Source organism: Chelonia mydas, chromosome 4, assembly GCF_015237465.2.
Source record: "Chelonia mydas isolate rCheMyd1 chromosome 4, rCheMyd1.pri.v2, whole genome shotgun sequence".
In the NCBI taxonomy this organism is placed as follows: Eukaryota; Metazoa; Chordata; order Testudines; family Cheloniidae; genus Chelonia; species Chelonia mydas.
This window is the reverse complement of record NC_057852.1, coordinates 28,908,093-28,932,546: the sequence shown is the minus strand read 5'-3', so window position 1 is coordinate 28,932,546 and position 24,454 is coordinate 28,908,093. Positions and strand designations below refer to the sequence as shown.

The 24,454-nt window shown below is 41.0% G+C and overlaps 1 protein-coding gene and 1 long non-coding RNA gene across 2 annotated transcripts; one reads left to right on the top strand and one right to left on the bottom strand.

Annotated features, from left to right (window-relative positions):
- Positions 1-13: 13 nt before the first annotated feature.
- On the bottom strand, positions 14-15,122 carry LOC119565990 (secretory immunoglobulin A-binding protein EsiB-like). The gene is made up of 5 exons (XM_037896427.2): positions 14,598-15,122; positions 4,887-5,028; positions 4,663-4,708; positions 2,928-3,014; positions 14-1,720 (listed from the first exon to the last, which is right to left on the bottom strand). The coding sequence occupies exons 1-5, from the start codon at positions 14,718-14,720 to the stop codon at positions 1,624-1,626; spliced, it is 495 nt and encodes a 164-aa protein (XP_037752355.2). The 5' UTR covers positions 14,721-15,122; the 3' UTR covers positions 14-1,623.
- Positions 7,051-18,670, top strand: LOC119565989. The gene is made up of 3 exons (XR_005224992.2): positions 7,051-7,103; positions 14,892-15,060; positions 16,871-18,670. It is a non-coding gene; the product is annotated as an uncharacterized LOC119565989 (long non-coding RNA).
- Positions 18,671-24,454: the final 5,784 nt, after the last annotated feature.

Genomic DNA, 24,454 nt, shown 5'->3' with positions numbered 1-24,454 from the left:
CTCTCCAAGCAAGGTTGAGCAAATCCCCTAGTGTGGCCTCATGCAGGTGAGTCACTGCATTGTAGCTCCCTTGCTGGACAATGGTTGTTGACATCCCGCCTGGAAGTTGGTGACTTTCCTTGCTGTTGCCTCTGGGGAGCTAATATCTATCTGATTCCCCCAACTTACAGCATGTTTTAGTGACAACCATACAACACAATTCTTATAACTTCATATGCATTAATGATACACACAAATGGATAGAGAAATGACTTTCAGCAGATCATAGCCTTTCACCTTACAAGGCATGCTTAATATGTAAGAGCACGATTTTATGAAAATGAGGAATATGGGGATGACAGTACACGCCCCCAAGGTATAGAATGTCACAGGAGGATTGAACTCCTCAGCTAGAATCCTTTCCATCTTTGATTACAAAGTCATAGTAGAAAAGCAGCTGTCAGGGACTGAGACCTACCCTTTGTTTTCTCTCGCTCCTCCTTCTGCAACTCTTAGCCCTCAGGCTTGACAGTGCAGTTATCTAGTCCCCAACACCTTCAGAAAAAACAGGTACTTCATGTTGTGCAACAAATAACCGGAACGGTGATGACCAGAACAAAACAAAAAAAACCAGCACAGACTGGCACATCCCATGGGGAAAATAAGTTTGATAGCAAAATGCCCTCTATCTTTGTTTAGAAACCGTACATTCTATTACAAGCAATTACTCCCCGTTTCATTAAACTGAAGGCACCTTGAAAATGAAGGCTGCTTCTGTTAAATTTAATTATTTCCCCCTGCCCTTTACATGACAAAGAGGTAGCTGTTAAGCAATAGTGGCTACTAAATGAAGTTGCTATTATATTTCTATTAAACCATTATTAATTCTATTATAAACTGCATGGTAAAATATGCCATGTTTGTTTATTACCATATAGCTTAAACTATGATCAGTTTACAATACATAAATACATAACAAAACACCTCTAACAACCAGCTCAGTCTCAAACCCTAAACCAATAGAGAGATCTCACAATATCAGTAGACGAACATGCTATTTAACATTGTTGCTTCCTGAAAGTGATTTTGCAGTGAAGACAGACAGTAGGCTAACTTTCTCATTACAATCCATGTAGTCTAACAGAGGTTCTTTATCATTGGCATTTGTAAGTCCATTGTTGATTTTCCCCCTCCACACCTTTCGCCCTATCCAGACCCCTGCACTGTACAAATGTAGTGAGCTACAAACAAAAGGAAAGCTATTTATATGCTGATCACTTCTATTACCTTTCCCCATCCTCAGAGCACTCTTTGTACTATGGTAAAATTGAATAGCAACTTGTTCTAAGACTGAGGCATGAACAAATCTGTGCTGAGTGGTGATCAAGTTGGATTCAAGACAAAGTTCTGTCATGTTAAATCAAGATGACTGGATATAATGGTATTTCTTCCTGCATCATACAATACAAAATGCCATTCATTCTAAGTACAGTGATCCAGTGCAAGACAAATGTAGTGTCCCATCTAAGGTTTCCAAAAGTAAATGACCAGAAATTGATCAAAGACAAAGAAGAAAAGATGTGCTACACTACCCAAGTAAAAAGACTAGAAAGGTGAGAGTGGTGCCATCTCTTCTGGGGTCCATCAAGGAAGATTTCTATTCCTGATGATGATGTCTAAAAGTTCCTGAGCTTCTTGGAGCCCATGACCTGCAGCCACACTGAGGAGATTTTCCACTTCCCTAAAGAACATACAGTCATTATCAAGAGAAGAAATTTTAAAAACAAAAGTACACAGATAGGAATGAATTAGCTCCCACTGCCTCTCTCTATATTCAGGCTTTTATAACAGCACCCATCACTGTAACACTGAAGAACTTCCTAAGAGTTAATTCTCAACATCACAAAAGGACAATGCCCTAATTTCCTCCCTACTTCTCCCAAGGTCTTTGGAGCTATGCTTTGTTGTGCCTTCTAACTCAGTGGCGTTATAGCTGGGCTGAATGTGTATCACTGATCACTCTAAATACACTTTTCATACAGCTGAGTACATAACTCCACCTACTCTAATGCAGTGTTGTTGAAAGAGAAACATGGGGAAGAGATTTATGACACAGCAGTTTCAGATCATATGGCTTTGTTCAAATCCATTTTTTTTCCAGTTTCAGGTCACTTGATTTTGCACTCCCCAAGATTTATTTTGAGTTTCAGGTTTGAATGAACCAAAAAACTCCAAAACCAAGAAACAAAAACTCAGTCAAATCTGCTGTGAAACTCATTAGTTGACTTAGATCTAAAACCTTCAGTTAACCTAGATTCAATCAAAACTGGACTCCTGTTCTTACACAGTGAACGTACAAAACACCAAGCCAGGCAAGTTTTCTCTGGGTTCCTGATCTCATTCTGAACATTTCATGCAGCGTAAGTGCTCCCAAACACAACATAAAGAAAACCACACTTCACACAAAGAGAGAGAGAGAGAGAGAAGCACGACATTTTCTCAAAGGGCTTCATCCAAAGCTCGTTGATGTCAAGGGGAGTCTTTCTATTGACTTTCAGTGGCTTTTGGATCAGGCCCAAAGAGAGTGCTTTCACGCCAGAGGGACAATTCTGTCTATCTGAAAATTTGACTCTCATTTTTCTCCTCATTGGCCTTGTCTACACTAGTATTTTTCTTAACTTTTCCACACTATAGTACCATCATCAGCACAGTTCTACTGGCAGCAGTATTAATGTAGACAAGCTACGGGCATTTTAACTGCCATATTATCTAATCCTGGTTTTAAAAAAGCAGCAGGTCTACACTAACTCTTCCAACTTTTCTATTACTGGAGGTGCTGTATGACTCACAGTGCAATGGTGGGTAGTTTCAACAAAAATGCTAGTGTAAACTCTCCTATTGATCGTGATATTGGAAGGAACTAGGATTCAGCAAAAGGAAAATGTTACCCTTTGTCAAATGACATGGTCATGTTCTTCAGCTTTCCCACAGCCAGGTTAAAGGAGGAGTGGGGATGGCCCTGCTCTGCAGCTTCCCTGAAAGACAAGAAAAAGGAATATAAGAGGAAAGGGAAAAGAAGGAAACGCTGAGAGGATCCTCCGTGTGAATGAACTAACCCAGGAAAAGAGCAAACAATGAGAAGGCATGAGTAAACTTACATTCTTAAGTGGGATTCGTATTTAAAGTGAGACCCCAATTCAGGAAAGCACTTAAGCTTGTGTTTTTCCTCGTTAGGGATGGCCTTACGAACACATTAAAGTGCTTTCCCAGATTAGGGCATCTGTTGTTAGAAATAGGATTTTTCACCCTTTAAAGCACTGCTGCTGACAGTCTGTTTTCACCATCTTCTGTGTCCAAAAGTGAGTGAGTGTTTGTGGCAGGAATCAAAATTGGGTGTCTCAGTTCATTGGTGAAGTTACAGGGAGTAAAAATCAACATTTACCACGAGCTGTAGTTTCACTTGCTGTGGCAATTTCCACACTAAGGACCAAATTCTTCCTTCAGCTGTGTGCTCCACTCCTGTTAACTTCAAAGGGAGTAGTACATACAGATATGAGGGCAGAATTTGGTCTTAAGCATAGCTAATGCTTCAAATGCCATAGTAAAGGCAGCTGCTGCAGCAGGGTGTACGTTGATATTTTTATGGTACCTACTACTTACTCTTTTTGGATTAGTTTGGGTGTTGCTCTAATGAAAATACATGTAATTGCTCCTAGAAGTGCAGATACCACCACAGACTACTTATAATTCCTGAAGGTGTGTATCTGTTCACTGCAGGTTTGCTGCCTACATAAACATCTTCAGAAGTAGGTAGGGAACTATGGATCTGATTCAAAGACCACTGATGTCAGTGCTACAATGGACTTAGGTGCATATATAAAGTCTGATCCAATCTGCAGGTTCAACAAGCAGTTACTGCAGTCTGTGGTCTGAAAACTGTCTCCCAAAGTTACTGCTTCACTTTACATTAATTGGGCTACTCTTCCATCCATTCTGCAATTCCCATGGCCCTATCTGTGCTAGCAGAACAATGGCGCTCAAAGTAAAATGTTTAAAACCTTGTGTTTGAGATGGCTCTAAGCAAAATCTCCTCTGAACCATTTTCATACTGTCTGATCATGGCATAAACATCTTTTGTAGAGGGATAGTTACCTCACTCTCGCAGCAGAAAGCTTTCATCAGCAATAAATTAACAGTGGGGGGGGGGAATTGTATGCTGCCGATGTCCCTAAATGGTCCTGAGCCTGTACATTTTTTTCCCTCCACTGCCTGCCTGCTGTTCTAGTGTCCCTCAGAGGGCTTTGTTCTTGTCCCTCACAGCCGGAGCAGCACTCAGAGGCCTCGAGAATCTCTCTTTGTAGGTACTTATATGGCCCCCCATCACCTTCGTGTTTGAGCACCTGCTGTGTTTTTTAAAAAAAGAAATAGCAGATGGGGGGAAATCAGACAGAGGTGAAGTGTCTTGCCCAAAGCCCCAGAGGGAGTCAGTGTCCAAGTTAGACCATATTGCTCTCTCATAAATTAGAGCAATTTGGAAACAAACTACAGTACTGGAAAAAAAAATAGTTTGTTTTTCTTCCCTAATCCACTCCTGCAGGAAGTCTTCTAAAGACACCTGTGGACTTTCACCCTGGGGACCAGTGTGGGAGGTTGCCACTTCAGTAATCTTTGACTCCATCTCACCTGAACCAATGCATGGCCATCTCCTCATTCTTTTCCACACCAGCTCCTGGATGTGAGACAAAGACATGGCAAAGAAATGAAGAGAATTTCAGTTAAAATGTACAATATGGGGGCCAACATCTGTCCACAAGGCAACGTATTGTGTAACACATTCACAAGTTCTCTATTTGCACGCACACACATATTCTGAAGCCGAGTTACTCACTGACTTGGAGAAATGTTACCTTGCAGATATCTCTGCCCCACAATGTGTTGGGCATTGGGGTACCCCAGGTGAGCATACATATGAGCCACGTGGAAATGGAAGTTCTCATAGCACAGCAAGATGTAAAGCAGAAGGAGGACGGGGACAATCATAGCCAGCAACTGTAAAGGATAAGGAAAGAGTCATGATAGAGGGAGACATTAAAATGGGAGCTATTACAGCAAATATTTCATTGAAAGCATCTTAGTGTGCTGCTTTCCAAATAGCAAAGCTAGGGAAGCTTCACGCAATAGCGGAAAATGTAATTTAGCCTTGTGCAATGGATACAGAACCTGATCCAACATCCATTAGAGCCTACAGAATGACTCCATAGACTACAAGCGATACTGGACCAGGCCCCTACCTTGTCTATACAGTGTGTGGCAATGTGCACTAGAGGGGTGTGATTTCTAAAGTGCACCAAAGCATTGCCCACTGAGTGGCCCATGTAGATGCTGATGGTGGGCACTAAAAGTTCCCTAATGAATGTTAACATAGTGTTTTGTGCACTAAAGAATGTTTAGCCAGTTAGTGGACAACATACTGGTGCACTTTAGAAATCACACCTTTCTAGCGCGCTTTGCTGTGACGTGTAGATAGGATTGGCCTGGAGTCTCCAGGAATCTGCACAGATCTCCAGCTGACTATTGAAAGCAATCCAGAAGATTTTAATAGGATATTTTAAGAAAATGCCATTACGTCATGTTGGGGGGGAAAAAATTTCCCAGAATAGCTTCAGTCAGAGTTGGCAACCCTATGTGTAGACAAGTAACTTTTGGCTCTGCTGTAGCAAATCATTCCTTTGTCTAATGGCTCTTTTGTGAGATGAATTCATTAGTTGGCAGCAGATCGGGGTGAGCAATTCATTAAGAAGGTTTGTGAGAATGAGTATTTGTCTCCAGGTGGATGGGTTCACAGCCATGTCATTTGCTTCACAGGTAACTGTGTTTACTATGTATAGGTCTGACAGCTCTTTTTATAAACTTTGTGATGAAAGGATTTATAGTTTCACATACTACAGTGGGCAAACTTTTGAAACTCTTTAATTTGGCAGTGGAGTAACAATGGGTCGATTCTCTTTTCAGCTACACTGCTGTAAATAAGGAGTAACTTTGCTTATACTAGTGGAGTTACATCAGTGTAAAGCAGATATAAAATCAGAATCAGGCCCGTTATTTTTCAGTGCCAAATAAAAAGCTTCAAAAACAGGCTCACCAGTAGTTTGTGATAATAGGGATTTACAGATGAAAACTCAAGTTTGCACTGATGGTGCAAGAACCATGCCCCCCGAAAAAGGTTTATAAGCAGACTGTGGCCCCAAAGCGGTGTGGGGCACATACATATCCACTGAGAGGCATTTGCCCTACACAGACACAACCTGAACTTATAAAGGGACTTGATGAAGCAGCAAGGTCTGTAAATTTAATTAAAGGTGTCAGCTCTGTTGATGTTAGCATGCTTTCAATGGTATGTGATGTCATGGGTGCTGATCACTGTCATGAATTGTACCATGCAGAAGACCTTTTTCTTTTAGAAGAGTGAGAGCTGCAAATATTTAACAAATTGCTAAATATGTTTGCACTACGTTGATATAAACGATGTTTGTAGCTGAGCCGTAGTTGACGCTGTGACCGGGGTCTCTGTGACGGCCAGCTGAGGTCACTCTGTATGGGGAGACTCTGGCAAACCAGTAAAGTGCCTGAAACCACTATGGCTTATTGCTAAAAGCAGCCAAGTCAGCAGGCTGTAAATTGGCCATTCAGCACTCTTAGTTTGACCAAGGCAGGAGTGGGGGCGGGGGGAGTTTTGGGTGCCACAGAAAGGGCAGCTTGACCCCTCATCCTTCCTGATAAGAATTGTGTTGAAGTGGCTCATACATGCATTTTCAAAGAGCAGGATGTGCTCCAGGAATGTCTATCGGGGCCTCAAGGCTGCAAACGCTGGAAAAACCCACACCTGGTTAATCGATAATCAGAAGGAACCTCTTGCTTGACTATTGAAACTGCTTACTTAACAAGTTTTCTTTAAGGGACATGTCATTCTATTTCTAATGTTTAAATAAGGGGGAAAAGTTTGAGGTAGTTGGACTCTTTTTGGACTCTCCCTCTGGATACATCTTGCAGTCCCCACTGGCAGACGGGAGATTTGGCCACCGGAAGCCTGCCGCTGTGCCACACGAGAGCCACACTCAGCTTTGGTAATTATCAAGGGTTGGGGGAGTTTTACTAACCTTTTGCGGACGTGTGTTAGTGCTTGAGACTGAGTAAAGTTTAGCTTTAAGTGAAAGCACTCTTGTGTTGTCCTGTTTGTGCCAGCCATCTATCGGTCGGACAGCCATGTCTCCCCTGATTTACTTCCTGATACCACCTCGCACAGAGTAAAAGTTACCAAGAGCTTTGGGTTGAAAGAACCCCGGGTAACAACTCAGTTAGGGTGAACTGCAAAGAATGAGGCAGACAAACCTCAAAGCTGGTGGATAATTCAATACTTAGATTTACCAAGCTAGCATAAAACAGCTTCTTAATTACCTCAGTCGTTATTCAGAAGTCAATAACACTGGTCCCTTAAAAGTACCCAGCCTCAGGCCTCCATCCAGGTGCCCAAGTCAAATATGATGAAGATTTCTGAAAAATCTTATTTCATCATATGAAAGAAAAGGTTCTACCAATCCCAGCGGATCAGACACATTACCTCCCAGGTTAATGAATATTCCAGATCTTACCCAAATACACGCATACAGCTAATTCTTATTAACAAAACTAAAATGTATTAAAAAAGGAGAGAGAGAGTATGGTTAAAAGATCGATATACATACAGACATGAGTTTAATTCTTGAGGTTCAGATACATAGCAGAGATGGTGAGCTTTGTAGTTGCAAAGAGTTTTTAGAATTCAATTCATAGGTTATAATCCAAGTTCCAATATCATATTCAGAGCGTACCAGCATAACTGGGATCTCATCTTGTGATTCAAACTTCCCCTGATGAAGCTTAAGCAGATCTGAGATGAACAGGATCAGGACCCAAGGATTTTTTATACGATTTCATATCTTCTTTGACAAATTGAAGTCCCTCGGAGAACTAAAGGTAATTAGGATGACTTTGAAGGAGGTCCATCTCTGGTACTTAGCTATACGAATTAACATAAGATGATTGGCTTGTTCCTCCACCATTCACAGGTGATTTGCTATACATTTCAAAGAGAGATGAATACAGAGATACCCAGCGTTTACAATTCATGTAAATGCTAGGATGTTCTTTGGATCTCTGAATTACCAGAATACAGCATAGACAGGGACCTTTGATTACATTGTTGACTATTACCCATTATACATGTAAATATGCAAAAACACAAACATCATCTCCCCAGATGTTTTAGAGGGCTGAATTTGAGTCATTCATCCTGCAAGATGTTTAACCCTTTCTGGCCATGCATCATAGACACCTTGTACATAACTTTGTTCTTTTTTATAAGAATATTTCAATTTCTGCAATATTGATACTTTTGACTACCAATAGAATTAGTGATGAACTGAAGATAAAGTCATAAGATCAGTTCTTCACTGTAACGCTTAGCTTAGCTCTTTACATGGCATTTTTCATCCACAAGACAAAGCACTTTGCAAAGGGGGTAATTGTTATCCCATTTTATACACTGGGAAACAAAGCCCTGGAGAGATGAAGTAACTTGGCCAAGGTTGTGCAGCACAGCCAGGAATAGAATTTAGGTTTGCTGTCTCTTAGTCTCAGGGCCTATCCACAGGATTCCTAAAATATTTATTTTTTCTTGTTTGTATTTTGCAAATGATATGTTACTAAGTATTTGCTATAAAATACATTGGTGTTTGTAATGTATTATTCTCAAAGGATTATGGGTTGTAGATGTAAGGGATTATTGGATTGGAATCTCAGCTAGTCATTGCATCCAGTTGTGGGGTCACTGGTAGGGAAGATTGACAAGCCCCTTCTTTAAATTACAGAAGAAACCTCTTAACTAGTACTTAGAATTGTGTTTAGATTCAACAGTGCTAGGAAGATTGGATAGAGAGAGAGTGGCAGAAGCAACCAGGATCATCTGTGCCATATTCACTAGGCGAGAGACCAGGTTGCAGTGGCACTTTAGAGCATATTGTAGAGATGGACTGGAATTGCAAAGATTAGGTCTAAATCCAAACCTCCTCAAAGTTCCAGAGCACTCGGACTCATTGTTCAGGTTCAGCCCATTGTAGACACAGATCTGTCCTGTGACATTCAGATTATGCTCTGCATCTTAACTGTCCTGAAAGATTCAAGATGAGGGAGCTTTGGACCCAGAGTTCTTGGGTTAAATCTTTGGTGTTGAGCAGCCATAATTCTTATTAAAGCCAGCTGATGCTCAGAATCAACATCTCCCAAAATGTGGCTCCTGATTCAGGCCCATCTCTAACTGGATCATATTAAAGCTGAGAATCAAATTAGCTACAGGCAAGTGATAATGGAGCAAACATCTCCCAGTATTCAGACGTCTGGCTGACAAATTTAGGAACATAGGATTCGCTGCCCTGGATTAGACCACCAGTCCAACTAGTACGGTATCCTCTTCAGGCAGTGACCAATGCTTCAGAAAAATGTTCTCCAAGAACCATGTAACATACCTAGACATTCCAGCTGATTGCAGTGGCACAAATAACACATGGGTAAATCTGTGGTGATACCATGGCAATTTTTTTTAAGACGACATCCTAGATTGATCCTGTTTATTGCTGAACATCTTTCCAAGGAGAGGAGATGATGGACCACTCTTTGGGAAAGATCATGCAGAATAATCATTCTGCAGATTGCAGGGCTGAGGGCAAGAAATCATTGTTACTAAAATCAAGTTTCCTTTGATGATTTTAGAACTGTCCTCCAGAAAAGTCACTGAAAGAAGGTGGCAGTAGTCAATGTTTGACTCTTACAGACTTTTCTTGCATGCAGCACATATTAAAGAATGCATCTTGAGACTTGTAGGAGGAAACAGTCACTTGAAAACCTCCTCCTTCAAACTCTGGAGGAACATGGCAACTTACACACAAATAATCACCATGGCAAATGCTCAGATAAGGCCAGCAATTGATGGTAAAGCAAGCTTGTAAGTTTACTTGCATAAGACACTCGGGAGGGGACTCAAGAAGTCTGAAGGAATGTCCCACAAGTGACCTCAGTTGGGTGGTCCTACAAAACTCCAAATCCAGATGTGTGCAACTCATCTGACAGCATAAGAGTGAGATATTGGGAGACATTGCCAAGTTTTTCACCACTTTCTAATGACGCTGCTTATTTGTACTCCCAGGCGTGGATAGATAGATTTCTCTGTGTTGAAGTAGATGGTTAGCTGTTTGGGGTTTTTTTTTTGTTCTTTTCCGGATGGGAAATGACAGGCTAGCTCAGACCTTTTCATCAGCCTTTTGTGTAGGTCACCAATGAGCCAGCTTATCAGCAGGTTTGCAGGTGGCTGCTGCTAATTCATATGAAGCAAACAGGAAGAAAGATCTATATTTTACAGAGAATTCAAACATCTAGCAGGCTGCCTCACCTTAGAAAGGGCCAATTCAACCTTTTAAACAAAACCATGATAGTTCATTGTGCTGCACACAGTTGTTAAAGATAACCACTAACAGTGGAGATTCATCATCCTGTCCCAAGAAGCAATTGGCACTGCGGAGGAGCAGTTATAAAATGGAACCTGGCTTTTAACAGTAACAAGGGAGTGGGATGAGATCCCCTGATCTCCCCTCAGATTCAGCTGATAATACCCACAACTGGCACAAACCATTAGCCCTGCTGAAACATGTATTTGTGAAGCATATTCCAATGTTGTGTATTCAGATTTTGGGACTCAGATAACACTTAGATGAAACAGGTGAAGAAAACAAGAACTCATTTAATGCCAGCTGCCCTTGATACAAAAAACTTCTATGGGAGAAAGCAAGGGAATACAATTAAATTGCTCCCAGAGTCAGGAAATGTGCAAGACCTATTTGTACCCTCCTAAATGCAAGGGGGACAAGGATTGGTGGCTCCAAAATACTTCCTTGTCTTTCTGTTGAACAATCTGTTGCTCATTTCTTTGTATTTTTTTCTCTGGTATTTTTATTTTATTTACATTTATTTCCAGATGTGTCCAGGTATCAGATTCTGCTCTCCTTTACACCACTCTCAATTCACAGCAACTCCATTGAGGGTTTAGTCCTGATTCAGAGCCATGTAGCACTGTGAGCAGAAATTGGCTACAGCTGTGTTATGTGCAACTAAACAATCTTTTTTTTTTTTTTTACCAAAACACAACTATTAAATTGAGAGGAAACTCAGCACCAACTAGTTTGTTCAGCCCTGAAACAGAAAGAACCACAATCATAGAAACATAGGACTGGAAGGGACCTTGAAAGGTCATGTAGTCCAGTCCACTGCTCTCATGACAGGATTAAGTATTATCTAGACCATCCGTGACAGGTGTTTGTCTAATCTGCTCTTAAAAAATCTCGAATGACGGAGATTCCACAACCTCCCTAGGCAATTTATTCCAGTGTTTAACCACCCTGACAGTTAGGAAGTTTTTTCCTAACGTCCAACCTAAACCTCCCTTGCTGCAATTTAAGACCATTGCTTCTGGTCCTATCCTTAGAGGTTAAGAAGAACAAGTCTTCTCCCTCCTCCTTGTAACAACCTTTTATGTACTTTAAAACTATTATGTCCCCTCTCAGTCTTCTCTTTTCCAGACTAAACAAACCCAATTTTTTCACTCTTTCCCCATAGGTCAAGTTTTCTAGACCTTTAATCATTTTTGTTGCTCTTCTCTGGACTTTCTCCACATCTTTCCTGAAATGTGGAGCCCAGAACAGGACACACTACTCTAGTTGAGGCCTAATCAGCATGGAGTAGAGTGGAAGAATTACTTCTCATGTCTTGCTTACAACACTCCTTCTAATACAACCAAGAATCATGTTGGCTTCCCCCGCCCCCAACAGTGTTACACTGTTGACTCATATTTAGCTTGTGGTCCACTATGACCTCCGGATCCCTTTCCGCAGTACTCCTTCCTAGGCAGTCATTTCCCATTTTGTATGTTTGCAACTGATTATTCCTTCCTAAATGGAGTATTTTGCATTTGTCCTTATTGAATCTCATCCTCTTTATTGCAGACCATTTCTCCAGTTTGTCTAGATCATTTTGAATTTTAACGCTATCCTCCAAAGCACCTGCAACCCCTCCCAGCTGGGTATCATCTGCAAACATTATAAGTGTACTCCCCCTGCCATTATCTAAATCATTGATAAAGATATTGAACAGAACCGGACTCAGAACCGATCCTTGTGGGACCCCACTTTTTATGCCCTTCCAGCATGACTGTGAACCACTGATAACTACTCTCGGGGAATGGTTTTCCAACCAGTTTTGCACCCACCTTATAGTAGCTTCATCTAGGTTGCATTTCCTTCGTTTGTTTATGAGAAGGTCATGCGAGACAGCATCAAAAGCTTTACTAAAGTCAAGATATACCACGTCTACCACTTCCCACGTACCCTGTCAAAGAAAGCTATCAGGTTAGTTTGGCATGATTTGTTCTTGACAAATCCATGCTGACTGTTACTTATCACCTTATTATCTTCTAGATTTTTGCAAACTGATTGCTTAATTATTTGCTCCATTATCTTTCCAGGTACACAAGTCAAGCTGACTGGTCTGTAATTCCCCGGGTTGTCCCTTTTTATAGATTGGCATTATATTTGCCCTTTTCCAGTCTTCTGGAATCTCTCCTATCTTCCATGACTTTTCAAAGATAATTGCTAATGGCTCAGATATCGCCACAGTCAGCTCCTTGAGTATTCTAGGATGCATTTCATCAAGCCCTGGTGACTTTAAGACATCTAATTTGTCTAAGTAATTTTTAACTTGTTCTTTTCCTATTTTAGCCTTTGATCCTACCTCATTTTCACTGGCATTCACTATGTTAAACGTCCAGTCACCACCAACCTTCTTGGTGAAAACCAGAACAAAGAAGTCATTAAGCACCTCTGCCATTTCCACACTTTGTTATTATTTCTCTCCTCCGCCCCTCCCCACACACACACATTAACGGGCCTACTCTGTCCTTGGTCTTCCTCTTGCTCCTAATAAACTCGTAGAATGTTTTCTTGTTACCTTTTATATCTCGAGCTAGTTTGATCTTGTTTTGTGCCTTGCCCTTTCTAATTTTGTCCTTACATACTTGTGTTAATTGTTTATATTCATCCTTTGTAATTTGACCTAGTTGCCACTTTTTGTAGGTCTCTTTTTTGATCTTTTAGATCATTAAAGAGCTCCTGGTTAAGCCAGCGTAGTCTCTTGCCATACTTCCTATCTTTCCTACGCAGTGGGATAGTTTGTTCTTGTGGCCTTAATAATGGCTCTTTGGAAAAACTGCCGACTGTCTTCAGTTGTTTTTCCCCTGAGACTTGCTTCCCATTGGATCTTACCTACTAACTCCCTGAGTTTGCTAAAGTCTGCCTTCTTGAAATCCATTGTCCTTATTTTGCTGTTCTCTTACCATTCCTTAGAATCATGAACTCTATAATTTCATGGTCACTTTCAGCCAAGCTGCCTTCCACTTTCAAATTCTCAACCAGTTCCTCCCTATTTGTCAAAATCAAATCTAGAACAGCCTCTCCCGTAGTAGCTTTCTCCACCTTCTGAAATAAAAAATTGTCTCCAATTCATTCCAATGCAATATGATACAATGGCAGCAGCTGCTCCCACATTAGGGTAGCATACGTTAAAAGTCCAGGCTGTGGTCCCCAATTTAGAGGCTCCCTCCTAACTTGAAACCTGGAATCTAGTTCTCCAAGGATACTGCCTTAATTTGCTATTTGAGTGAGGGAAGTGGTTGGTCTTTCCTTAAACTCTGCCGTCTGGATTACTTGTCTCTGACTCTCATACCAGGCCACTTCTACAGAACTTTTTCAGTCATTGCAGCAGTGCTTCGGCCATCTCTCTGCATCATCAACTCTGTCGTAGCATAAGGTTATTTCACATAAGTTGCACCCGGAGCCAAGAGCCAAAGTTCAAAGGGTGCATAAACAGCCTTTGCCATGCTCCAGTAAATTCTTAAAGAAGACTGTTGTATGTTAGCAAACTTCTCTGCTAGTGATAGTTAAGACAATACAAATGAAGTGAGAGCTCCAGTACACTGTTTACACAAACAGAAGCAGCCTAGAGCACTTTATAGATGACTTCGGAGATGTCACAATCCAGTATCTGTGATGTCATAATGCTGAGAAAGAATGTACTTGAAAAAAAAAGATAGGATTCAAATTTGATAAACAGATTGCATTAGAAGCTCTGTAAGGTCCTGATCCTAAGAAGCGCTAAGTGCCTCATGTGATATCCACAGTGCCCTCACTTCCCACCTCTCACGGTGCTCCGCTTATTGCAGGATTTGACCCCATATCAGATCTGACTATATGGGATTTTACTGTTCATGCACAACAGCAATGAAGAGAGTTTGCTGATACAAATGCAGATACAGTACAATATAACGGAAACAAATGGGGGCATTTTGTAAACTGCCGTTTCAATAGCATTTGCACAGACTCAAATCTGTTGAGAATTTATCTGACTGGAACATAGTACATCATCTGATTTCCAGGTGATGACAATCCTACCACCCATCCCACGTTCTGGGGCTGCACACTCACCTCCAATTTATTCCACTCCGAATGAGTTGGTATCTTACTCCTCTGGGAAAGGATCATCCCCCCTGTCTCAGCACCACCTGCCTGGGTCCTTCCTTTCTGTTTCCGTTGTACCGTGGGTTTCATGTTCCTCCACGTCTCTCTCTCAAACCTGCTTCGAACAATCTTGCTTTAATTGAGCATGATCTGCTCCCATCCTCAATCCATACCCAATCCCAACTCTCCCCTATTTCTGGTTATACTCTATTGTTCTCTCTCCTGATCTATCTATTTATACTCTATTGTTCTCTCTCCTAGTACAGATCACCCAGCTGCCTCACTGTGATAAGGAAAATGGATTAATATCCCTCACCAGCGATACAAAGAAAAACAGACTGAACGGTGTGCATTTAACCATCTCAGTGCCAAAGGTCCCCAGCTTCCCTCAGAATTCTCCCTGATCGTGCAAGCCTGTCAATCAGAACAAGTAAGCCTTGGTATCTGGCAAACTTGATAAAGAAAAAAAAAGCTTAAATACAATACAGCAACACAACTGGGTTTTCTCCACTGCTTATTGTGCAAGAACATATTAAATGATTCACAGTGGATGACACTGCAATATCCAAATAAAAATGTTTAGTATCATTATTATTTAATATTTATACTGCATAGGGTCTAGAGGCCCTAATCAGGCTTAGCAACCTGTTGTGCTGAGTGCAATACAAAACCATATAAAGACACTGGCCCTATCCTGAGGATCCAGTATGTCACACAGGTAATACCTGCAGATGAGAAAAGTCAGAGAGAGCTATAGGGCATATGAAAAAATAGCAGGCTAAGGGATAGAATTTTTTTTATTAGTGAGGGAGTTGGAAGTCAGAGGCCAAAATCCATGACCAATTCTTCAAGAACTAACTGTTTTTATATAATGGATAAAGAGACGCATAACATTCTTAACACCATCTGGGGACTTGCAATAGTGGTAAGGCTCTCTCTTCATTTCTAACAGAAGTTGTGTTTTACTGTGGAATAACTAAAACATATTAGCTATCCTGCTGTAAAATCCTAGCGGAGATAAGGCACTGTAGTTTTAGTGTGAGGTAAACTAGGTGAGGCCAACCATGGGCAGGGGTATAATACCGACTTTGCCTGGCTACTTTGTAATGAAAACTACAGGCACCTTGTCTCCACTAGGATTTTACAGTGCGATAACTATCAAGAGTTAGTTACCTCACTGTAAATGAAAAAACAAAACAAAACACCTTTTGGCAGTGAAGACAGCCTAAAACTCCTACAGAAATAAGGGTTGCATATTTTACATTTCAGGTACCTATTTTCATTTCTTAAATTATACTGCCACCAAGTGGCCAATGCATTTTGTTCATTTAAAGTACAGTGGAATTTCAGGAGCTTCTCCCACACTTTTTGACAAAATTGGTTCTTGCCTTTAAAAGTGCGTGAAGATGTTGATACTAGTATTTGAAACTGATTATGCTATTTTAAGGATTTAACAACAAAATTGTATCCCATCTCCTAGATAATCTGAATGTTATTATTACAGCCACTTGTAGAGATATACTCTAAATATTTATATTCTGATGCTTAGCCTATGTTCGTGAAATAAATATTCTCATTGCTATATAGAACATGCCTGGGTTTGTAGTCCTTTGCTATAGGTGGCTAAATTAAGTGTACATAATATTTATTTAATGTTTTAATATCTGATGTGTAATTTATGTTGGTACCAGTTCTACACTTTTCTTAGTCCAGCTGTGATCTTGATTTTGTAAATGTCACCCTAGGTGGAGGGGAAAAACAGGTATTTAGTAACTCAGGATATTGGCACTAGAAACAAACGGCAGGTGTAAGAGATTTACATATTCAAACAACTCTTCAGCAGCCTCTTTGTCACTAGAACCTGGATCCTCTCCTTTCTGCAATAAAACAAGCAGGAGGTACTAATGGAAGAGAAAATCCCTCCTGGATTCTCATGACCTTCACCCTTCCATCCCCACAATGTGCCGTGATGGAACCCATTCCCTCTTTCCATGAAGGAGCAGTTTAGTGAAGAGTCAAGTACTGTCACAGTCAGGTGGAATTTCCCTCTTTCTGTCCACTCCCATTTTTTCCCCACAGAAAGGGCCTATCGTCCTACAGTCTCTATTTTTTTTTCTCCTTTTTACCTCTGAATAAAAGAACTAGAGTTGGAGAATTTATTCAACTTAAACTGAAAGACAATACTTAAATATTTCTGGACTGACTTACGAACGAGAGGTACTTCCCAATTGTCTCTACAGCTGCCTGGCATTGTTGCTGAAGGAGGAATGGATGCCTGTGAACCTGAGGAATTAATAGGAATCTGCCAGCTATCAACATCTGGGCGAGCTGGAGGGAAAGACCGGGAGAACAAAGGAGCTTGACTGAAAACCAGAGATGGAACTCATTGACCTGTTCTTAATTTCTTTCTTTTGTTTAATCTTTGCTTGCCTTTATCTCAAATTAATTGTGTGGTAAATAGATCGATTGAAGGCGGATTATTGTAATTGACTAGTGAAAGAATTGACCCTTGTGTCTTCAATCTCTACTATACCAAATTAGTGAGGTCATAAAAACAAAATAAAACGCATTCAGAGTAAACTGAAAGCCACTATACAATCCAACTGTAACGATTTGGTTAGTTCAAGTACAGACCATGTCTGCACAGCACCAGGCCTGAATTTGCGTAGCCCATAAGCACTGATGAAATTTCTGCAGAAGAGGGTATTGCCTGTGTTTCACTCAAGTATTTCGCCAAGATTTGGGGCCTTGTCTTTGGTAGGAGGAAAATCTGAGAGTATGAGTCAGGTATTTCTTTGGTGCAGTCCTGTTTATTTACAAAGAATGTACACAAAACCCTATTTCCCTGAACACAGAAGAAACAAACAGCAGGAGATGGTTTCCTTCTTCAGAAATCCAGCATTTCCATAGACTACTGTATCTATAAGAAGCTCTGTCTCTCCAGTTCGCCCCAAGGTCTTACCTACCATTTCCTCTCTCACTTGCTTTTGGCTATCTGGTTGCTTTCTGCCTGTCTCATGCACAGTCAGTCCTCTCCACGGCCTCTGCATTTGCTGTCAGTCCTCAGAGGAAACCCTTAAACCGACATGGCTTAGCTTGTGACTGGCCTAGCTCAGTGCTGTGGATGATGGCTTCCTACAGTGTCAACTATCTATCACTACACATAGGAGCATTTAATTGCTCCTTCTATTTAGCCCGAATGAAGGGTGGTTAGTGCACACATCAGCTTTAACCAAGTATGTGACTGATCTGTAGATCAAAGACACACTTAATGGCAGCCATGAATACCTTACACCATAACAATTTGTCTATCTGTTTTCTCACCTGAACTGTTCACAAGTTCTCTCTGACAAAATCGTATTCAATTTTTGCCTCACTGTGGGTTTAGCCAATATACTAAAAATAGATTGTACCATTGTAAATAGGGGTAATTAAGACAGGATCCCTGTTGTTCAGGCCGAGTGCTCTGAGAGACTCAAGAATGCCTCTGAGAAACCAGATTTGATTCTCCCTACTGCTTTGGAACTCAAGCACAACTAATAACTGGGTCCCAAGAATGAAGCCATGGGTAAATATTAAGGGGGAAATTGAGGCATTCACTAAGGGAAGGAGAGTGGGGAGGAAGAGCCTCTGTGCCTGATGAGGGCAGAATTGTAAGGAAGACTTATGATTTGATAGACTCTGTAGCAAATACAGCTCCCATTTAGTCTTATCGATCAAATCCTCCACTTACAATCCTCTCCTATGCTAGTAGTTTCTTTCCTCAACTGCACTGAGCAAGGAGAAAATAAAAATCTATGCCGACCAGTCTTTATGACACTGTTAATAGGAGCTATAAGGAAATACAATCAACATGTGACTATAGCCAAAAGGGGAGTTTGTGCCTCTCTGACAAATAACATGCAGCACACTGCCATAGTCAAGATTTACTGCAGATTCTTAAAGAACTGTTTGTTGATGCCAAGCTAATAAATATATCGGTTAAAATCAACTGTATTTTCCATGCACCATCACACATGATACAAGAGTGCCAGCAGAGGACATATGATCTTCCTGAACTCAGCTGTATGAGTCAGCAGGGAATGCAAAGCCCTATCATTTGACAAAGGTTCTGTCTATACTGCAATTTCAACCATGTCAGGGGAACTGTTACTACAGCATAGTCCCTCAACAAGTTTAAAATATGCTTCAGTCTGGCAGTGCAGGCAAGATCAAACCATGCTACGGTTTTGAACTTTGCAAGGTAGAAGCACAAATCAGGAACAGAAGTTAAAATGCAGTTTGGTTCCCTCTGTACTACAAGACCAACATGTTTTATCTGTTTTCAGTGAGAGGAGGATGAGACCAGATTTCTCCCTACTCCCTGCCTGGTTGATCTTACGATGTACAGGGGCCTAGGCCAAAAGTACTTCAAAAGTATTGAAAGCAGTGAGAGTTAGAAACCTCAGTACCTTTGAGGATATGGGCCTATGGGATATGCAAACAGAAGATACAAATTAAATAATAAAGAATGAAACAATGCTTCCTTAATAAAGGGACTTACTGTAGCATGAACACAATATGTCTGATGGCTAGAAACCATACATCTTCAGAAAAGATACGAGTGTAGGTCAGAAACGTACAGAAACAAGATAACGTGAGTTTCCTCCTTAGAGAGGAAGAATATTCTTCTGGTTGAGGCCCTGCACTAGCAGTGAGGAGATCTGTGTTCAGCCTTCCTCTGAAACATTAGCCATGTCCGTCAATCAATCAATCCCTCTGTGCCTCAGTTCCCCAGCTATAAAGTGGACATAACAATTATTTCTCTTACCCTTGTCTATTTACACTGTAAGATTTTGGGACGGGGCCTGTCTCTCACTCGGTGTTTGTATAACACCCAGTAAAATGCAGCTGGCCCTCTTCTCAGTTGGGGTTTCTAGGTGCTACAAAGATATAAATAATAATATTGTGCAAAGGACAAGAAGACATGTTAATGCACAAAGCAGCTTAGCTAATATGGAAACAGGGTCTCATAGTGGGAAGCGTCAGGCAACCTTAATAATAGGCAATGCTACCAGCCCTGTCCATAATAAAAGCAAGCAGGTTTCACAGCCTGGACACAGATGCCTATAGACAGGTTGCCCCATTGTCTTTAATAGGTATCAGTACCATTACACAACCCCAGTTATTAGCTCTAATCCCTTTTCTTTACAGCTGCTAGCATCTCTTAGAGCTTGTCTGTACAAACTTGTCTGTACAAACACTTAGTTCACGGCAAGGTGGGGTGTAAATCTGCCTTGCACTAGCCTGGTGTGCACTAAATGTCTGTGTGGACCTTCCTGCCATGCACTAAAAGTTTCCTAATGTGCTTTAATCTACCCGCTTTGAAACAGAAATAAGTTAAAGCACAGTAAAAAAACTGTGTGCAGCAGCAGGGTCCACACAGACACAGTGCATTACAGACTAGATTTAAACCCCATCTTGTCACAATTTGTTTTCATATACACAAGCCCTTAGACCACTGGTTACCAAACTTTAACAACCCGTGAACCCCTTTCACTAAAATGTCAAGTCTCACAAACCCCGTCCTAAAAATGAGTATTTCCATGGATTTTCTCCTTTACCCGAGTATAAATTATAAAAGCAGTGATCTTGGAAATATAAAATTTGTTTTTATGACATGCTTATTACACACTTTTTATTATCATTACAGTATTTTATTACATTATGAAAACGGCAACGCTCTTCCAAGATCTCACTTTCATAGCTTGTATCACTTTGAATAAGCCTGTTATAAGACAAGGCTCCTATGTTTCATCAAGGAGTAACAGATGTGAAACAGCATGAAGGTATTTAAGAAGCCAACTCAAAGAGTTCCTCCTACACAAGCATTCAGGTCTTGAGCAGTGCAAGCAAACAACACACTTTACAACAAAGCTTAAACCTGTTCTCCATAATCATTTTAAAAACAATACTAGCTGCCTATTTAATTTTAAAAACAGCAAAAATTATCTACCTCCCTTTCCATTTCTTATAAGAAGTCTTGAAGTTTAAATCTCCTCACTGTGATAGATATGCTTGCTTTGATCTGCTTAGCCCTTGGAAGTCCAGGGGCTCCGGGCTGCTGGCCCCTTGCTGCCCGGAGTCCCAAGGGAGAGCTCTGGCCGCCATTAGGGAATTTTTTCCTGAGACCCCCCTGTAACATTTCACGAACCCCAGTTTGGGAATCATTGCCTTAGACTCAGCATTCAGTACTTTACCTCTTTCCCCATGAACCTTTAATTTTTAAGGGATATTTTGCCTCCTTAAAGGGATCTCTTCTAATTATTATGTGACCAATCAACACCCATCATTCAGCCATCCCCTTGAAACAGCTGAATAACTCCACTTCCATGAGGCAGTGTAGACTCATTATAAAAAGAGAGTCAAGCCAATTGTTCTAGTGTTGTGTAATGAGAGCGGTTCTAGGAGTGCATGCCTGTAAGAACATGGATGTGGTAAGGTAATCTTATGTCATACAATATATAGTGTTTGGACTTCTTTTGTTCTTGTGCAACATTTTTGTTTACAAACTAGTCTCTTACTCTTTGTTTATCTAAGTAGTTTGGCCTTTACCATTAGGATATTGCTAGTTCCTTTTTCAGTGTATCCTAACTTTTTGTACTATATCTTAACTCTAAAGTTGAAGAAAATCAGCACCACAAAAGCCTGGTATTCCTTTCTCAGTATCTCCTAGACATGTTTCCCTATAAGTTTCTGCCTTTCCGAGCATGATGGTGGCACTAATTTTGATTGGGGCTCTCGGCACTAATGCAATACAAATTTATTAAATACATCTACTCCCCTTTGTAGAAGGAAGGGCTTATGTTTATTAAAGCAGATGAGTCTGAGTCACACTTAGATTCTATTCATAAGCTCTCACACAGATTGGTGGTTTTTTTTTTTTTTTAAGGCAAATAACTATTCAGGACCAGCCCTGTAGTTGTACACTCTTATTTGTGAACAAGAATGCCTTGTTCACATTTAGTTTAACGAGTTCCTGAATATCTCCATGTGTAGACAAGCCCTTAGACAAGGGTGTTTAGTGTTCCTCTTGAAAATCAGGCCATAAATGTATTTGTCACTTTACTTGTTTAAAATGGTGATACTTGCTGTAACAATGCTGGTTCTGGTGGGACCCAACTGAGAGTACCAATTCAGGACAAATTGCTTAAAGCTGGGCAGTTACAGCCCAAGGCTGGGGTTCCTTTGCACACCATGGCAAACCATACCAGCCAAATAGAGAAGACTTTGGTTTTACCCCACTGGCTAACCATAAGTCCCACAAGTAGCTCCCTTAGACACTCCAGTTTCCCAGTGTCCCCATAGTGCCACTCATTATGGGGATGAATGGTTATGAAAACCAATACCCCAGTACAAGGAAAAAAGTTCTCCCGATCCCAAAGCACCAAGCCCCAGACCCGGGTCAATATTCCAATCAGATCTTACCACAAATCACACTGTTACCAATCCTTTAGAATCTAAAGGTTTATTCATAAAAGAGAGAAATATAGATGAGAGCTAGAATTGGTTAAATGGAATTAATTATATACAGTAATGGCAAAGTTCTTGGTTCAGGCTTGTAGCAGTGATAGAATAAACTGCAGGTTCAAATCAAGTATCTGGCGTACATCCACAGCTGGGATGGATCATTCAGGCCTTTGTTCAGAGCTTCAGTTTGTAGCAAAGTTCCTCCAGAGGCAAGAAGCAGGATTGAAGACAATATGAATGTGAGGCAGTTGCCTTTTATAGCCTCTTCCAGGTGTAAGGACACCTCTTTGTTCATACTGTGGAAAATTACAGCAAAACGGAGTTTGGAGTCACATGTGCAAGTCACATGTCCATGCATGACTCAGTTCTTTACAGGCGGCAGTCATTGCTCACATGCTATCTTGAATGTTCCCAGAAAGACTTCTTATGTGGATTGGAGTCTCCCAAGGTCCACTGTCTGTTAACTGTTTCTTGACTGTGCACTTAATCTGCAGATTCCTTTCTTAAGAAGCTGACCAAATGCTTTACTAAGGCTTCTTAGAATCAAAACACATTGAGATACAAGTACATAGCCAGTATTCATAACTTTAACTACAAAATTGGTGCACACATACAGACAGCATAATCATACCCTTTCCATAGACATCTTACACGACAACCTTTGTACAATATTTGCTGCAAATATACAACAGTGGTTGCAACAATGATTTATACGGTCATAGGTTACGTCAGTAACGTCACAATTGCCTATCTCGCAAGTGTGTTCTGTCTGTCCAGACTGTCTGCTTTTCATCTAGAGATCAGTCTATGTAAATGCAAAGTAGTGTTAGAAATTTATTGTATCTGAGAAATAGGATGTGGATCCCATTAAAACTAACATTATAATATAAAAAGGAAGGATTAAAGTTTGAGTTGTCGGGAATGCAAGTTAGGTTTTAAGTACCTAACTGTACAACATCAATGTTGCATGAAGATCTGCACTTGGTTTTTGTTTTTTTTCCCCCCTTCGAAAAAAACCAACAAACTTGCAAGTAACTCGTTGCAACTGGGATTTGAAACATGCACCTCACTGAGGTGGGGCTCAGATGTGCTGATGCAGTCTACTTTGACACACACTTCTGCAACATGGCAGCTACATCTTACATTTTTGTTTTTTGCTTCTGCCTATAGTGAAATTACAATTGTGGGGCTCCTGCTGTAACATAGCCCATCTATATGCAATGAGTGGGGAAGGAACTGATTACTAAACAGTTAAATAGTTTACTTAAGCATGGATTATTCTTGCAGTGTCAGTGTGACCTTTTCTATCCATATTTTGGAACCTCATCAGCCAGGCTCATTGCACTATGGACTAGATTTACAAAGAAACTTTGGCATAGTGATATTCAGCTTCACAACACTTAACTTCTAGGCGATCAGACAATCACTGGCATTCACAAAGCCTCAGTTAGGTGCCTAGGCTCCCTGTGGGATGGATGGGGAGAAGAGCAAGCATTCTAGGCAGCTCTGCTGCTACAATAGCCATGGGAGATGCCAAGCTGAGAGGGAGGGTGTGCTAAGCCCCACCCCTCTCTTAGAGCTAGATGCTAAAACCCAGGCTGCAGGGAGGTGCTGCCTTCTCCCTGTGGGATTCTCTGCGGCAAACCTTCTTTTGGTGCTCTAGCAAGAGGCCTATGAGGGGCATGACCTCCCTCATAACTTTTAGTCCAGTACCTAGGTTTCCCATCTAGGATGTGGAAGACCTGCAGTTCAAGGCCCCCCACACACTCCCTGCAGGGTGACCTGGGCTAACTGCTGGACAATGGGGTATTCTGATAAGGGGCTCCCTCAGTCTCTCCCATTAAAGCTGTCCAATGTGGATAGACAACATTTAAAAACAAAAAGAAAAGGAGTACTTGTGGCACCTTAGAGACTAACCAATTTATTTGAGCATGAGCTTTCGTGAGCTACAGCTCACTTCATCGGATGCACCACAGTATGCATCCAATGAAGCGAGCTGTAGCTCACGAAAGCTCATGCTCAAATAAATTGGTTAGTCTCTAAGGTGCCACAAGTACTCCTTTTCTTTTTGCGAATACAGACTAACACAGCTGTTACTCTGAAACCTGTCATTTAAAAACAAATCATTGGAGCAAGAGGACTGGATGTTGGGTGTCTCACCTACAGGTGAGTGCACCAACCACCAGGTTGGCTACAAAGTCATTTTCATGCTTGGACTTTGCCCAATAGCTCAGTGATTAGGGCACCCACCCATTATATAGGAGACAAAGTTCAAGACTCTGCTCCAAATCAGGCAGATCAGGGATTTGAAAACA

What these genes read in the sequence shown, in the direction of transcription:
- LOC119565990 (XM_037896427.2), bottom strand. Translation starts at nt 14,720, where the DNA reads ATGAAACCCACGGTACAACGGAAACAGAAAGGAAGGACCCAGGCAGGT. An exon ending in CGGAGTGGAATAAATTGGAG is followed by an intron (nt 5,029 to 14,597) that starts GTGAGTGTGCAG and finishes TATCCTTTACAG; the next exon opens with TTGCTGGCTATGATTGTCCC. An exon ending in ACCATGTCATTTGACAAAGG is followed by an intron (nt 1,721 to 2,927) that starts GTAACATTTTCC and finishes TATGTTCTTTAG; the next exon opens with GGAAGTGGAAAATCTCCTCA.